Source organism: Engystomops pustulosus, chromosome 4 (genome assembly GCF_040894005.1).
Source record: "Engystomops pustulosus chromosome 4, aEngPut4.maternal, whole genome shotgun sequence".
In the NCBI taxonomy this organism is placed as follows: Eukaryota; Metazoa; Chordata; class Amphibia; order Anura; family Leptodactylidae; genus Engystomops; species Engystomops pustulosus.
Window position 1 is genome coordinate 14,948,025 of NC_092414.1, and position 17,523 is coordinate 14,965,547.

Consider the following 17,523-nt stretch of genomic DNA (forward strand, 5'->3'; position numbering starts at 1 on the left):
GCGGAGCAATGGCATAGGATAGTCACCCCTAGTACTGATAGGAGGACACACTGCCCCCTGCTGGTGTGATGTTGTGGGGGGACATAAAATAGGACAGTCAGTCACCCCTAGAAGTGATGGGAGGACACACTGCCCCCTGCTGGTGTGATGATGTGGGGGGACATGGTATAGGACAGTCACCCCTAGCAGTGATAGGGGGACACACTAGATACTTATATACACTGCTCAAAAAAATAACGGGAACACTTATACAACACAATATAAATCCAAGTAAATCAAACTTCTGTGAAATCAAGCTGTCCACTTAGGAAGCCAGACTGATTGACAATAAATTGCATGTGCTGTTGTGCAAATGGAATAGACAACAGGTGGAAATTATTGGCAATTAGCAAGACACACTCAATAAAGGAGTGGTTCTGCAGGTGGGGACCACAGACCACTTCTCTGTACCAATGCTGATGTGTTTCACACTCATGGTAGCATGAGACAGACTCTACAACCCACACAAGTGGCTCAGGTAGTGCAGGTAGAGACCATCCTCAACCTCATTAGGAGCATGCCGAGACATTGTAGGGAGGTCATACAGGTATGTGGAGGCCACACACACAACTAAGCCTCATTAGGAGCATGCTGAGGCATTGTAGGGAGGTCATACAGGCACGTGGAGGCCAAACACAATACTGAGCCTCATCAGGAGCATGCCAAGGTGTTGTAGTGAGGTCATAAAGGCACGTGGAGGCCACACACAATACTGAGCCTCATTAGGAGCATGCTGAGGCATTGTAGGGAGGTCATACAGGCACGTGGAGGACAAACACAATACTGAGCCTCATCAGGAGCATGCCGAGGCGTTGTAGGAAGTCATACAGGCACGTGTAGGCCACACACAATACTGAGCCTCATCAGGAGCATGCCAAGGTGTTGTAGTGAGGTCTTACAGGTATGTGGAGGCCACACACAATACTGAGCCTCATCAGGAGCATGACAAGGTGTTGTAAAAAGATCATACAGGTATGTGGAGGCCACACACAATACTGAGCCTCATCAGGAGAATGCCAAGGTGTTGTAGGAAGGTCATACAGGCACGTGGAGGCCACACACAATACTGAGCCTCATCAGGAGAATGCGAGGCATTGTAGTGAGGTCATACAGGCACGTGGAGGCCAAACACAATACTGAGCCTCATCAGGAGCATGCCGAGGCGTTGTAGGAAGGTCATACAGGCACGTGTAGGCCACACACAATACTGAGCCTCATTTTGTCTTGTTTTACGGACCTTACATCAAAGCTGCATACCTGTAGTGTGTTTTTCCACTTTAATTTTGTGTGTGACTCCAAATCCAGGCCTCCATTGGTTAATACATTTGATTTCCATTGATTATTTTTTTGTGATTTTGTTATCAGCACATTCAACCTTGTACAGAACAAAGTATTCAATGAGAATATTTCATTCACCCCGATCTTGGATGTGTTATTTGAGTGTTCCCTGTTATTTTTTTGAGCAGTGTATCTATTGTATGTATGTACTTCAACCTTCCTTCCAAATTTCCATTCAGCCAGATAAGTGTCACCCACCTAAACTGATTAGTAAACATGGAGCCCATCAGCAGGCGGCACTGATGACATCACACAGTGCCCGAAAGATGAGACCGCCTAAGCTTCAACATCATATTATAGAGGCAACAAAGTCCCAAGTCCTCCACTCCCTGTCCCGACAAAAATGTCTTCCCCCTGTTCCATATAAACTACTATGCCCTGTTTCAGCCAGTCAGGAGCGACATCGCAACTCCACTGCAGCACTGGCCTCCAAACTTGCCTGTGCTAACACAGCTCGTCACTATGTAAATCCTGTGTAGAGCTGTGTAAATAATTTTTTTATGAAATCCAGAACTAATTACTAGTCAGATGAGATCAAAAGTGTCTCCTGTCAGCATTAGAAATGCGTGAAGCCCCGCCCCTGCGGAACTATAATTAAATGATCTCCCTTAGAACGTTCATTCTGAGAGCTGTGTCCTTGCTCTTTCATGTCACTTTGCACCAAGACCTTATCAAATAGTAAAAGCTGATGGTCAACACTGTACTATACCTAATTGTGGCCTTATTACTATGCAAATTCCAGTTACCTGAGAACCAGGACTAACACTTGGTCAGCTGGGAACAAGAGTTTCATTTCTCTCCTGTATATAGCACAGCTATAATTAGCAAGTGAGAGTACAAGTGAGATCATCAATTGGAACAGTGTATATACCTAAAGCCCCGCCCATGCGGAACCGCAGTTCATCAATTTCCTTCATTGTGAGAGTCTTGTAATCTGGCTTAGATGGAACTTTGCACCATGACCACGTAAAAACATTGGGGTGTCCATTGATATAACTCTTTGAACATGTTAGTTGAAATAATTTATATGGAAATGGCAGACATTTTGGACACAGTGTGGCACATTTACTTACCCGGTCCCGCGCGATCCCCGCTGTGCGTTGTCCAACGAGAATTAACTTTGTTGCAATTCACAAAGATTGTGCGCCCGATATCCTGCATGTGTCGCTTCCCTCTTTAGGTCCGCCGGAGTTCACCTTCTTCTTCCTGGTGCATGTAAGTGAATTGGTTGCGACACAATTTTAATCTTAAATTCCGCACTCCAAATCAGTCGGATTGTCCTACGGCCCGCCCCCAGACTTCTGTCCAATGAAAGCCAGCGCAATTACGCCACAATCAGATCGTGTGCGACACAATCCCCAGTTAAATACCTGTCACAGCGGCGCAAATCCCGAAAATTTTTAAAATCCGACGAATTTATTTGTTTCTAAAAAATTTGAAAATGCAGTTTTACCTACAATTTAGGATATTACTCACATGCTGTACATGGATGAGTAATGATTTTATTTGTAACTATATTTTAATGTTAATCTCTCTTTTTCTGTATGACAGTGTATTGAGCGGAACCAGTTTTGCTGATGTATGGTATTACTGGAACGATTATTTTTACTAATGTAAAAATATGGTATGCACAACTATTTTTTTTTATTAGGATAAAAAATAAATTCAGAAGCTCTAAAGATTAAGGTTTAATTATAGGGAGAGCTCCAGGGGCTCGAATCCCAGGGCCCCCACCACTTTACTCAGCAATGTTCTACAGTCAGCTCACTCACAGCTGTCTCTGTGCCTAGAAATATGTGAAGCCCCGCCCTTGAGGAACTATAGTTAAATAATCTTAGAACTCTCAATTTGAGAGTGCAATTGTGCAAATTCTCCCTCTTAAAAGATTGAATGTATAGTGAGATTTTGAGTGCAAACCTCCTTCCATCAGCATGGGCATTGAAGATGAAGCATGGCTGGGTCTTTCAGCGTGACAATGATCCCTAGCACCAGGGCAATGAAAGAGAGGCTTCGAGAGAAGCATTTCAAGGTACTGGAGTGCCCAGTCTACAGATCTCAACCAAATAAAAAAGTTGAAAGTCTGTGTTGCCCAACGACAGCCCCGAGAACATCTGTTCTAGTGGAGATCTGCATGGAGAAATGGGCCCACAAACCAGCAGCGGTGTGTACCTACCTTGTGAAGACTTACAGAAAACATTTGACTTCAGTCTTGGCCAACAAAGGAAATATAACAAACTATTGCGATTAACTTTTGTTCTGTTTTTCACCATAATTTGCAGATCATCTTATCTAAAAACATCACAAAAACACAGAAATGTGGTTTCCTACAAACCTAAAAGTAAAGTCATTCCCTTCATATTTGTTAAGTTTTACTTTTAAGCATCAGTGATTCAGAATGTAATTGCCAAACCACAGGATGACAACCGGCCATCCCCTTCCGAAGAAGACCACAGGAAAAGTTATTATTACGCCTTTTTTCTTGTCGTCTGACTATGTATATATATATATATATATATATATATATAGGTCTTGTCAGGTTCTTCAGAAGAATCCGTCCAGGAGGGATCAGAGCAGAGCTCCTCACCATGGACATCCTCCTCACGCTCCTCTACATGTCCCTCCTCATAGGTGAAGCTTCTTCTCATTATCAGAACTTGGATGTAGATGTTTTTTATTACGTTCTATTGGTCACTCTATGATTTTTTATGTCTTCTCTGCAGGTGGAGTAGAAATGTTCTATGAGGCAGGTAACTATTTCCCATTTGTGACCATCTTCTCTCACTCAATATATCTACGTGTTGTATGGGGAAGGCGTGTAATTTCGTTGGACTTCTTTAGTCTTGTTATAGTCAATGTTTGGTTGCTCTACATGTCCCTCCTCATAGGTGAAGCATCTTCTCGTTATCAGAACTTGGATGTAGATGTTTTTTATTACGTTCTATTGGTCACTCTATGATTTTTTATGTCTTCTCTGCAGATGGAGTAGAAATTATCTTTGAGGCAGGTAACTATTTCCCATTTGTGACCATCTTCTCTCACTCAATATATCTACGTGTTGTATGGGGAAGGCGTGTAATTTCGTTGGACTTCTTTAGTCTTGTTATAGTCAATGTTTGGTTGCTGCTTCTTTTTGAAATTTTATATTCTGCTTTCCAACTGTCCCGAATCTTCTGACCTGTTGTGAATTTTCTTTGTCTCGACTTTGCATTTGTGTCTTGGGTTCTAACTTGTATTGAGCAGACCCAAACCACGATGTTTAGGTCTGGGCTGAATATTGCAGGTTTGGGTCCCTGAATCTGTACTTCAGCCAGGGTTTGGGTTTGGTGTTCGAGCTCCACTGGGAGGGGAGCTGGCGGTGCACATGCACTGGTGGCTTTGCAAGCTGCATTTTAAGGTTAATACCTGCACTGAGTGACCAAACTTGAACCAAACTTCCAGGTTCGGGTTCGGACAAGAACCTGCAAGGGGTTGAGCTTCTAAGTAGACAACGTTCTACCTGTTACAGTTTAACCCATACTATTTCCTGTGTCATTCTACCCCGGGGTGGTTAGATACAGCAGCCCAGCTCTATGTAATGTAGATACACATATAATGGCAGCTTAGATAGTGCAGCTCAGCTCTACGTACGGCAGACACCTCTATAATATTGTATACAAGCTGTACACAGTGATTACACTCCAGTCACATCTAGTAATATCACCTGTGATTGCAGTAAGAATGGAGCAAGAGGAGAACACTGTTACCCTGCAGCTGCATATTTCTCCATAGCCTTAGATACATGACAATATACTGAACTATAGCTTCTCCATTTGAAGGTTAAAAATCTCCAATAAATCTCAGTGCATAGAATAAGGATGAAGGATTTATGACTCTTAAATTTCTATAATAAATAAACGGAGATGAAGGTTTTTTGTACAGCAGCTCATGGTCGCTACTTCTTTACTGATGTTTTTTCTCTAAGCGCGAGAAGCAAAATGTGTTGAACCTTTAAAGTGGCAGACCTGCTATACAGATCCTTTCACGATTGTGTGTCCAAGTCAGGAAACCATTGACTCAATAAACAGGTAATAAGATATAAAAGAATTGGAAATATATAAATTTGTGTGTTACTCTTTCCCGCCATTAACCCCACCCCTGAGGGACCGCAACAGTATAATATGCTTTCATTGGGGCCCCAACACCATATAATACCCATTGAAGGGCTAAGATGTATATTATAATATATTGCCCTGCCCCCAGAGCACCTAGCGAACCTACTTGAAGGTGGAATGGGTTTATAGGTTGTAATTGTTGTCATTCTTCTTCTAGTACACATAGCGATGAGTATGAAGACAGAGTTTGGGCGCTTAGTTGCAAGAGAAATCTCCCTAAATCCGGGCAATGCTATTGGACGCCTTATGTCAATGACTATGATGGATTGCTAAACTATAACTGCCCACTAGGTGAAGCACTCTCAGGTCTTCATAGTGAGTATAACACTTACTACGAAGACCGAAGGTAAGTCAATGCACCTGACATCTGCATATACATAAGACCTCCAACTACAGGCCAACCCTATATTCAAAGCCCAGATCACTCTCCTACTTTTCTGCCATCAGGACCTGCACTGATCATGTGACCATGTTTCTGTAGGTCCTTAACCTATATAGTATGCACTGTATCCCTCTCTTTATCCATATTGACCATATTTCAGGCTGGTATCAACATACAGTATAATTCCTGAAAATGTTGCATGTTTTTTCTATGGGCACTATGGCATTGTCATAAACAATTTTTGTTGTGGCCTAGATGGAAATTTTACTGTTGTGAAACAAATGTACAATACATCGTCGGATGCCAAGAGACCGTCTACGTGAACGGATTTGATTCTGAAATGAATTTCAAAGTCCCAGATGGATATGTCCTGGTGGGAGCATTCAGCGAACATAACAATTACTTTGAGTAAGTGGAGGCAATGATTTAGGCTGTGACATTATCTATTGTCAGTAGTGATGTAATGATGGGTCAGTGTTATCTATATAGAGGTAATTGTACAGGGAGGGGGAGGAGATAAGCTGTGACATCATCTATTGTCAGTAGTGATGTAATGATGGGTCAGTGTTATCTATATAAAGGTCATTGTACAGGGAGGGGGAGGAGATAAGCTGTGACATCATCTATTGTCAGTAGTGATGTAATGATGGGTCAGTGTTATCTATATAGAGGTCATTGTACAGGGAGGGGGAGGGGATGAGCCGTGACATCATCTATTGTCAGTAGTGATGTAATAATGGATCAGTGTTATCTATATAGAGGTCATTGTACAGGGAGGGGGAGGAGATAAGATGTGACATCATCTATTGTCAGTAGTGATGTAATGATGGGTCAGTGTTATCTATATAGAGGTCATTGTACAGGGAGGGGGAGGGGATAAGCCGTGACATCATCTATTGTCAGTAGTGATGTAATGATGGATCAGTGTTATCTATATAGAGGTCATTGTACAGGGAGGGGGAGGGGATAAGCTGTGACATCATCTATTGTCAGTAGTGATGTAATGATGGGTCAGTGTTATCTATATAGAGTTCATTGTACAGGGAGGGGGAGGGGATAAGCTGTGACATCATCTATTGTCAGTAGTGATGTAATGATGGATCAGTGTTATCTATATAGAGGTCATTGTACGGGGAGGGGGAGGAGATAAGCTGTGACATCATCTATTGTCAGTAGTGATGTAATGATGGGTCAGTGTTATATATATAGGTCATTGTACAGGGAGGGGAGGAGATAAGCTGTGACATCATCTATTGTCAGTAGTGATGTAATGATGGATCAGTGTTATCTATATAGAGGTCATTGTACGGGGAGGGGGAGGAGATAAGCTGTGACATCATCTATTGTCAGTAGTGATGTAATGATGGGTCAGTGTTATATATATAGGTCATTGTACAGGGAGGGGAGGAGATAAGCTGTGACATCATCTATTGTCAGTAGTGATGTAATGATGGGTCAGTGTTATATATATAGATGTCATTGTACAGGGAGGGGGGGGATAAGCTGTGACATCATTTATTGTCAGTATTGATGTAATGATGGGTCAGTGTTATATAGAGGTCATTGTACAGGAAAGAGGAGGAGATAAGCTGTGACATCATCTATTGTCAGTAGTGATGTAATGATGGGTCAGTGTTATCTATATAGAGGTCATTGTACAGGGAGGGGGAGGGGATGAGCCGTGACATCATCTATTGTCAGTAGTGATGTAATAATGGATCAGTGTTATCTATATAGAGGTCATTGTACAGGGAGGGGGAGGAGATAAGATGTGACATCATCTATTGTCAGTAGTGATGTAATGATGGGTCAGTGTTATCTATATAGAGGTCATTGTACAGGGAGGGGGAGGGGATAAGCCGTGACATCATCTATTGTCAGTAGTGATGTAATGATGGATCAGTGTTATCTATATAGAGGTCATTGTACAGGGAGGGGGAGGGGATAAGCTGTGACATCATCTATTGTCAGTAGTGATGTAATGATGGGTCAGTGTTATCTATATAGAGTTCATTGTACAGGGAGGGGGAGGGGATAAGCTGTGACATCATCTATTGTCAGTAGTGATGTAATGATGGATCAGTGTTATCTATATAGAGGTCATTGTACGGGGAGGGGGAGGAGATAAGCTGTGACATCATCTATTGTCAGTAGTGATGTAATGATGGGTCAGTGTTATATATATAGGTCATTGTACAGGGAGGGGAGGAGATAAGCTGTGACATCATCTATTGTCAGTAGTGATGTAATGATGGATCAGTGTTATCTATATAGAGGTCATTGTACGGGGAGGGGGAGGAGATAAGCTGTGACATCATCTATTGTCAGTAGTGATGTAATGATGGGTCAGTGTTATATATATAGGTCATTGTACAGGGAGGGGAGGAGATAAGCTGTGACATCATCTATTGTCAGTAGTGATGTAATGATGGGTCAGTGTTATATATATAGATGTCATTGTACAGGGAGGGGGGGGATAAGCTGTGACATCATTTATTGTCAGTATTGATGTAATGATGGGTCAGTGTTATATAGAGGTCATTGTACAGGAAAGAGGAGGAGATAAGCTGTGACATCATCTATTGTCAGTAGTGATGTAATGATGGGTCAGTGTTATCTATATAGAGGTCATTGTACGGGGAGGGGGAGGAGATAAGCTGTGACATCATCTATTGTCAGTAGTGATGTAATGATGGGTCAGTGTTATCTATATAGAGGTCATTGTACAGGGAGGGGGGAGGAGATAAGCTGGGACATCATCTATTGTCAGTAGTGATGTAATGATGGGTCAGTGTTATCTATATAGAGGTCTTTGTACAGGGAGGGGGAGGAGATAAGCTGTGACATCATCTATTGTCAGTAGTGATGTAATGATGGGTCAGTGTTATCTATATAGAGGTCATTGTACAGGGAGGGGGGAGGAGATAAGCTGTGACATCATCTATTGTCAGTAGTGATGTAATGATGGGTCAGTGTTATTTATAACATTGTCATTGTACACGGAGAAGGAGAGGAGTGTGAGGATACATCCTTTAAAGAAGCTACCTGCAAACTAAATGTGAAGTTATAATAAGAGACCTTTTTGGTCAGGGGGAAGATTCCTTGATGTTAGGGATTGATAGGGTTAACCTGCAGGAGGCATCAGCCCAATCATGCTGATCTGCAGAATATCTTTGAGAAAAATTGCCTCAAGGTGAATGTGGTACAAACAAATACAGAATATAATGGACGAAACTTTTAATAAATAATATTCATAAAATACTCCTCTTCCTGCAAAAAACAAGCCCTTAAAGGGGTTATCCGGGTTTAAAACATTTTTTATGGCCGGGCTGGGGAGGGATAGTTAAACATAATAAACATGAACTTACCTCCTCCGGCGCCGCCGATGTCCCGCGCCGCGGTCACTTCGATCCGTGCCCCTGTAAACAAACAGGGGCACGGAAGCCGCGCACAGGGAGCTTCCGGTCCGCGTTGTGGACGGCTCCTCCCATCCGTCCCTATCTCTCAGCGTTGTAAGCGCTGGGAGATGGTGCGCATTGGAGCATCCGGCCGGCCGGAAGCTCCCTGTGCGCCGGTGTAATGAAACCGGCACACCGAGAAGACGGGCCGCGGCGCGGGACATCGGCAGCACCGGAGGAGGTAAGTACATGTTTATTGTGTTTAAATAGCCCTCCCCAGCCCGGACATAAAAAAATATTTAAACCCGGATAACCCCTTTAAATTATCTATACTGACTATATGTTATGTCTAATTGTATTTTCTGTTTATAATACAGAGACAGAAAATGGAAGTTCCGATATTGTAAATCCCAATAATCCACCGGATCCATCGGGGTGCAGCTCCTCCATCAATGGACCCTAGTTATATAATTATGAAAAGGAACCAATCAGCAGGTGTGACCATACACACTGGAGCTAGAGTTATGTATTGTCCCTGGAGAGATGTGTAATCAGACCTTTGTGTGTGTTGTTAGTAGCAGCAGGATTGTGATTTATATTGATTTATATTCCCATATTGCCCTGTGGGAGTATCCTCACACTGCTGTGCTCTGTGCACTAAATACATACACTGCCTGTAGTCTTAGTGAAAATCTTATTCAATAAAAGTGTCCTGTAGTGTTGTGTGTTGTTACTTTGCAGTATTATTTATGCGCAGTTCACACTATGTCATGCTCAAGGTGTGTTACAAAGTTTCCCTGGAGCTCAGTGCGTTCACTATAGATAAGGGGAATCTGCGGACCTTTACTCACACTGCTGTGCTATTAACTTTTTGCAGTGACTGCTCCACAGCCTCTTCCCATTGCTCTGAGTAAAAGCTGAAGCAGAGTTGTAGATGAATGCTACAGCAGTCACTCAGAGTAGAGGGGAAGAATTCTAGTGCAGTTTAGAGAGTTAAGAGCACAACAGGGTGAGGATACAACCACTGTGGTACAATCCTGGAATGTGTACATGCAATAGTACAATCAGTCACCAATAGAAGTGATAGGAGGACACACTGCCCCCTGCTGGTTTGATGATGTGGGGGCCATAGTATAGGACAGTCACCCCTAGCAGTGATAGAAGGACACACTGCCCCCTGCTGGTGTGATGATGTGGGGGGACATGATATAGGACAGTCACCCCTAGCAGTGAAAGGAGGAAACACTGCCCCCTGCTGGTGTGATGATGTGGGAGGACATGGTATAGAACAGTCACCAATAGAAGTGATGGGAGGACACACTGCTCCCTGCTGGTGTGATGATGTGGGGGGACATGGCATAGGATAGTCACCAATAGAAGTGATGGGAGGACACACTGCCCCCTGCTGGTGTGATGATGTGGGGGGACATGGCATAGGACAGTCACCAATAGAAGTGATAGGAGTAAACACTGCCCCCTGCTGGTCTGATGATGTGGGAGGACATGGTATAGGACAGTCAGTCACCCCTAGCAGTGATAGGAGGACACGCTGCCCCCTGCTGGTGTGATGATGTGGGGAGCCATGGCATAGGACAGTCAGTCACCCCTAGCAGTCATAGGAGGACACACTGCCCCCTGCTGGTGTGATGATGTGGGGAGCCATGGTATAGGACAGTCAGTCACCCCTAGCAGTGATAGGAGGACACGCTAGATACTTATATACGCTGCTAGAAAAAATAAAGGGAACACTTATACAACACAATATAACTCCAAGTAAATCAAACTTTTGTGAAATCAAACTGTCCACTTAGGAAGCCGCACTGATTGACAATAAAATGCACATGATATTGTGCAAATGGAATAGACAACAGGTGGAAATTATTGGCAATTAGCAAGACACACTCAATAAAGGAGTGGTTCTGCAGGTGGGGACCAAAGACCACTTCTCAGTACCAATGCTTTCTGGCTGATGTGTTTCACACTCGTGGTAGCATGAGACAGACTCTACAACCCACACAAGTGGCTCAGGTAGTGCAGGTAGTGACCATCTGCAACCTCATCAGGAGCATGCCTAGGCATTGTAGGGAGGTCATACAGGCATGTGGAGGCCCCACACAATACTGAGCCTCATCAGGAGTATCGCGAGGTGTTGTAGGAAGGTCATACAGGCACATGGAGGCCACACACAGTACTGAGCCTCATCAGGAGCATGCTGAGGCATTGTATGGAGGTCATACAGGCATGTGGAGGCCACACACAATATTTAGCCTCATCAGGAGCATGCCATGGTGTTGTAGGGAGGTCATACAGGCACGTGTAGGCCACACACAATACTGAGTCTCATCAGGAGCATGCCGAGGCATTGTAGTGAGGTCATACAGGTATGTGGAGGCCAAACACAATACTGAGCCTCATCAGGAGCATGCCAAGGTGTTGTAGTGAGGTCATACAGGCACGTGGAGGCCACACACAATACTGAGCCTCATCAGGAGAATGCGGAGGCATCATAGGGTGGTCATACAGACACGTGGAGGCCACACACAATACTGGGCCTCATCAGGAGCATGCCGAAGCATTGTAGGGTGGTCATACAGGCACGTGGAGGCCACACACTATACTGAGCCTTATCAGGAGAATGCCAAGGCATTGTAGGGAGGTCATACAGGTATGTGGAGGGCAAACACAATACTGAGCCTCATCAGGAGCATGCCGAGGCATTGTAGTGAGGTCATACAGGTATGTGAAGGCAAAACACAATACTGAGCCTCATCAGGAGCATGCCAAGGTGTTGTAGTGAGGTCATACAGGCACGTGGAGGCCACACACAATACTGAGCCTCATCAGAGGCATGCTGAGGCATTGTAGGAAGGTCATACAGGCATGTGTAGGCCACACACAATACTGAGCCTCATCAGGAGCATGCCGAGGCATTGTAGGAAGGTCATACAGGCACGGAGAGGCCACACACAATACTGAGCTCATCAGGAGCATGCTGAGGCATTGTATGGAGGTCATACAGGCATGTGGAGGCCACACACAATACTGAGCCTCATCAGGAGCATGCCAAGGTGTTGTAGGGAGATCATACAGGCATGTGTAGGCCACACACAATACTGAGCCTCATCAGGAGCATGCTGAGGCATTGTAGTGAGGTCATACAGGTATGTGGAGGCCAAACACAATACTGAGCCTCATCAAGAGCATGCCAAGGTGTTGTAGTGAGGTCATACAGGCACGTGGAGGCCACACACAATACTGAGCCTCATCAGGAGAATGCTGAGGCATTGTAGTGAGGTCATACAGGCACGTGGAGGCCAAACACAATACTGAGCCTCATCAGAGGCATGCCGAGGCGTTGTAGGAAGGTCATACAGGCACGTGTAGGCCACACACAATACTGAGCCTCAACAGGAGAATGCCGAGGCATTGTAGTGAGGTCATACAGGTATGTGAAGGCCAAACACAATACTGAGCCTCATCAGGAGCATGCCAAGGTGTTGTAGTGAGGTCATACAGGCAAGTGGAGGCCACAAACAATACTGAGCCTCATCAGGAGCATGCTAAGGCATTGTAGTGAGGTCAGACAGGCACATGGAGGCCAAACACAATACTGAACCTCATCAGAGGCATGCCGAGGCGTTGTAGGAAGGTCATACAGGCACGTGTAGGCCACACACAGTACTGAGCCTCATCAGGAGCATGCCGCGGCGTTGTAGGAAGGTCATACAGGCATGGAGAGGCCACACACAATACTGAGCCTCATCAGTAGCATGCTGAGGCATTGTATGGAGGTCATACAGGCACGTGGAGGCCACACACAATACTGAGCCTCATCAGGAGCATGCCATGGTGTTGTAGGAAAGTCATACAGGCACGTATAGGCCACACACAATACTGAGCCTCATCAGGAGCATGCCGAGGTGTTGAAGGAAGGTCATACAGGCACTGAGAGGCCACACACAATACTGAGCCTCATCAGGCGCATGCTGAGGCATTGTATGGAGGTCACACAGGCACGTGGAGGCCAAACACAATACTGAGCCTCATCAGGAGCATGCCGAGGCGTTGTAGGGAGGTCATACAGGCACAGAGAGGTCACACACAATACTGAGCCTCATCAGGAGCATGCTGAGGCATTGTATGGAGGTCATACAGGCACGTGTAGGTCACACACAATACTGAGTCTCATCAGAAGAATGCCAAGGTGATGTAGGGAGGTCATACAGGCACGTGGAGGCCACACAAAATACTGAGCCTCATCAGGAGCATGCCGAGGCGTTGTAGGGAGGTCATACAGGCACGGAGAGGCCACACACAATACTGAGCCTCATCAGGAGCATGCTGAGGCATTCTATGGAGGTCATACAGGCACGTGTAGGTCACACACAATACTGAGTCTCATCAGGAGAATGCCAAGGTGATGTAGGGAGGTCATACAGGCACGTGGAGGCCACACAAAATACTGAGCCTCATCAGGAGCATGCCGAGGCGTTGTAGGAAGGTCATACAGGCACGTGGAGGCCACACACAATACTGAGCCTCATCAGGAGCATGCTGAGGCATTGTATGGAGGTCACACAGGCACGTGGAGGCCACACACAATACTGAGCCTCATCAGGAGCATGCCATGGTGTTGTAGGGAGGTCATACAGGCACGTGTAGGTCACACACAATACTGAGCCTCATCAGGAGCATGCCGAGGCATTGTAGTGAGGCCATACAGGCACGTGGAGGCCACAAACAATACTGAGCCTCATCAGGAGAATGCCGAGGCATTGTAGTGAGATCATACAGGCACGTGGAGGCCAAACACAATACTGGGCCTCATCAGAGGCATGCCGAAGCGTTGTAGGAAAGTCATACAGGCACGTATAGGCCACACACAATACTGAGCCTCATCAGGAGCATGCCGAGGTGTTGTAGGAAGGTCATACAGGCACTGAGAGGCCACACACAATACTGAGCCTCATCAGGAGCATGCTGAGGCATTGTATGGAGGTCACACAGGCACGTGGAGGCCACACACAATACTGAGCCTCATCAGGAGCATGCCGAGGCGTTGTAGGGAGGTCATACAGGCACGGAGAGGCCACACACAATACTGAGCCTCATCAGGAGCATGCTGAGGCATTGTATGGAGGTCACACAGGCACGTGTAGGTCACACACAATACTGAGTCTCATCAGGAGAATGCCAAGGTGTTGTAGGGAGGTCATACAGGCACGTGGAGGCCACACAAAAAACTGAGCCTCATCAGGAGCATGCCGAGGCGTTGTAGGAAGGTCATACAGGCACGTGGAGGCCACACACAATACTGAGCCTCATTTTGTCTAGTTTTAAGGACATTACATCAAAGCCTGTAGTGTGTTTTTCAACTTTAATTTTGCGTTTGAATGCAAATCCAGGCCTCCATTGGTTAATGCATTTGACTTCCATTGATTATTTTTTTTGTGATTTTGTTGTCAGCACATTCAACCTTGTACAGAACAAAGTATTCAATGAGAATAAAAAATGTTATTTTTTTGAGCAGTGTATCTATTGTATCTATTGTATGCATGTACTTCAACCTTCCTTCCAAATTTCCATTCAGCCAGATAAGTGTCACCCACCTAAACTGATTAGTAAACATGGAGCCCATCAGCAGGCAGCACTGATGACATCACACGGTGCCCGGAAGATGAGACTGCCTAAGCTTCAACATCATATTATAGAGGCGACAAAGTCCCAAATCCTCCACTCCCTGTCCCGACAAAAATGTCTTCCCAATGTTCCATACAAACTACTATGCCCTGTATCAGCCAGTCAGGCACGGCATCGGAACTCCACTGCAGCACTGGCCTCCAAACTTGCCTGTGCTAACACAGCTCTTCACCTATTTCTAGCCTCGTCACTGTGTAAATCCTGTGTAATACTGTTTAAATCATTTTTTATGAGATCTAGGACTAATTCTTAGTCAGATGAGATCAAAAGTGTCTCCTGTCAGCATTAGAAATATGTGAAGCCCCGCCCCTGCGGAACTACAGTTAAATGATCTCCCTTAGAACGTTCATTCTGAGAGATGTGACCTTGTTCTTTCATGGCACTTTGCACCAAGACTCTATCAAATAGTATAGGGTATTCCCAAGGGGCAATTCCTCCGTATGAGGAGGAATTGTAGTGGCTTTCGGGAATTCAAAAAGAAATCCCAAGACCTGAATGAGCGCTTTAGACGGCGAGGGTTCCCTTCAGGGATTCTGAAAGAATCATACCAACAGGCCTGTATGGTGGACAGAACATCTCTACTTACCCCTAAAAAAAGAGATGAGGGGTCTGAAAATAACACACGTATTATTGGCACCTTTGATGGTAACAACAAGGAGATTAGGAGCATCATCAACAAACATTGGGACATTCTCCTTCATGATAGAGAGGTGGCCCAAATGATTCCTCAGTCCCTGGCGATCAGTTATAGAAGAGGTCGAAACCTCAGGGACCTTTTTGTCCACAGTTACTTACCTCCACACAAACCCAGTGAGACATGGCTACAGAGGAAACCCAAGGGTACCTTTCGCTGCGGACATTGTTCCGCATGCAAATGGGTAACACCATGTAAGCACGTGACGAGTGCATCTACGTCAGAAAGTTTTGAAATTCGGGACTTTATTAATTGCTCCACCATGGGAGTGGTATATATAGCGACGTGCACCTGTCCCATAGACTACATAGGGAAAACCTATAGACAATTTAAAAAGAGGATCCAAGAACATATGCTTAGCATTAAAGACAACAAAGATACCCCATTAGCTAGGCATATGTGGAAATACCATCAGGGCAAACCAGAGATTTCCTTCAGGGGTATTGAGGAAGTACGGCCACCGACGAGAGGAGGAGACTGGGATAGAATGATCCTTAGAAAGGAAGCCCAGTGGACCTTTAGAATGAATTCGGTCAAACCATATGGAATGAATGATTTCATCTCATATGCAAGTTTCATCGAATAGAGTACAACATCCCTGGAGCACTCGGAATATAAGTACAACCTCCAGTTTATAACATCCCTGTAATAATTGGCCCATCCCACTGGGTAGGCTGCGATTCTTTATACTGTACATTAACTGGGTAGAAACCCCTTATGTACTCTATTTTCAATACATCTTACTGTGACACACTGAACACACATCTATGACGACTTTAGTCCTTTGAAGTCATTGATACATACAGTTTCACCTAGTACAGGAAGGATGCCTGCAAAAAGGGCACTGGAAGCAGTGCCGTTCCTATCTTTTAAACAAATAAAATTTCTGCAGCCCATTTTGAAAACTCCAATAGATAAGCCGAACAGCTAGCTCACCTATGCCACCCACGCTATTATATATGTCACCTACGTCATTCCATTAAACAGGGATACTTCAATATGTCCACAATCCTTGGGGCTTCTAAGCAGGGTATATATAAAAAAATGGGTAACAGCCCAGCGGTCAAAGTGACCGCCTTTAACTCCTTTGCCATTTAAGCCTGAGAAGAAATAGGCGCCTCGGGATGTTTTGGAGCCCACATTCTGGTAACACACTGGGAGGACATCTGATGACTATCGGAATATACTCTGTGATGGGCATCCGGACATCTGTCGCAACGACTGGGACTGTGAGGAAAATGTAAATGCCACATGCCCCACGCGATGTCAGAGACTAAAATATATGTCTGAGATTTACTCCTAAGTACAGCTCCAATTTGGAGTCTATATTACGATCCAGAATTGCAATACGTACCCTGTTTACTGTCCAGGAAGTTATCCTTAACTTGAATGAGTAGGAGGCAGGACGAGGCGGCGTCTGGGTACCTCCCCTACACACTCCAATTGGTCAATAATTTGACATAGAGTGATCACGCCCCCGTGCATATTAGAGCTAGCTGATTGGTTAAACAAGGAGGCTCGTCAGCGGTGACGAGCTATGGAGCAGCAATATAAGCAGGACCGCAATAGCACGCCGCGGCCATAACAATGCCGACGTGCACCAGCACAGACCTATGTGACACATACCCCTAATATTAATGCCGCAAGCAATGACCCCTGATGAGTCTAGGCGGATGAAACGCGTTGGGTCTTAGGGTATATACGATCTAAGCAGCAGTTAGTGCAGTGTTTCAGCCATTACTCTGAACTTAGCGAGGAGAGTTCACAGGAGTAACGTTAGTGAACTCTCGTCAGTAGACCAGTTTTGCTGGAGTTGGCAGA

General features: G+C 45.0%; 2 protein-coding genes across 3 annotated transcripts in view; both read left to right on the top strand.

The window, feature by feature from the left end:
• The window catches only part of LOC140126138 (hemagglutinin/amebocyte aggregation factor-like), a 105,994-nt gene that overhangs the window by 75,723 nt on the left and 12,748 nt on the right, over positions 1-17,523 (top strand). The window contains exon 1 of one of the 2 annotated variants that reach the window (XR_011854754.1): positions 3,908-4,005. The exons of the other annotated variant lie outside the window; for it this stretch is intronic. The gene's annotated coding sequence lies outside the window, so the exon portion shown is untranslated. Of the gene's footprint in view, positions 1-3,907; positions 4,006-17,523 lie in introns of those variants that run through there. 2 annotated transcript variants of the gene reach the window in all.
• Positions 4,102-10,021, top strand: LOC140128866 (hemagglutinin/amebocyte aggregation factor-like). The gene is made up of 6 exons (XM_072150570.1): positions 4,102-4,124; positions 4,355-4,381; positions 5,339-5,441; positions 5,686-5,874; positions 6,166-6,318; positions 9,686-10,021. Exons 1-6 carry the CDS (start codon positions 4,109-4,111, stop codon positions 9,723-9,725), a joined length of 528 nt encoding a protein of 175 aa, XP_072006671.1. The 5' UTR covers positions 4,102-4,108; the 3' UTR covers positions 9,726-10,021.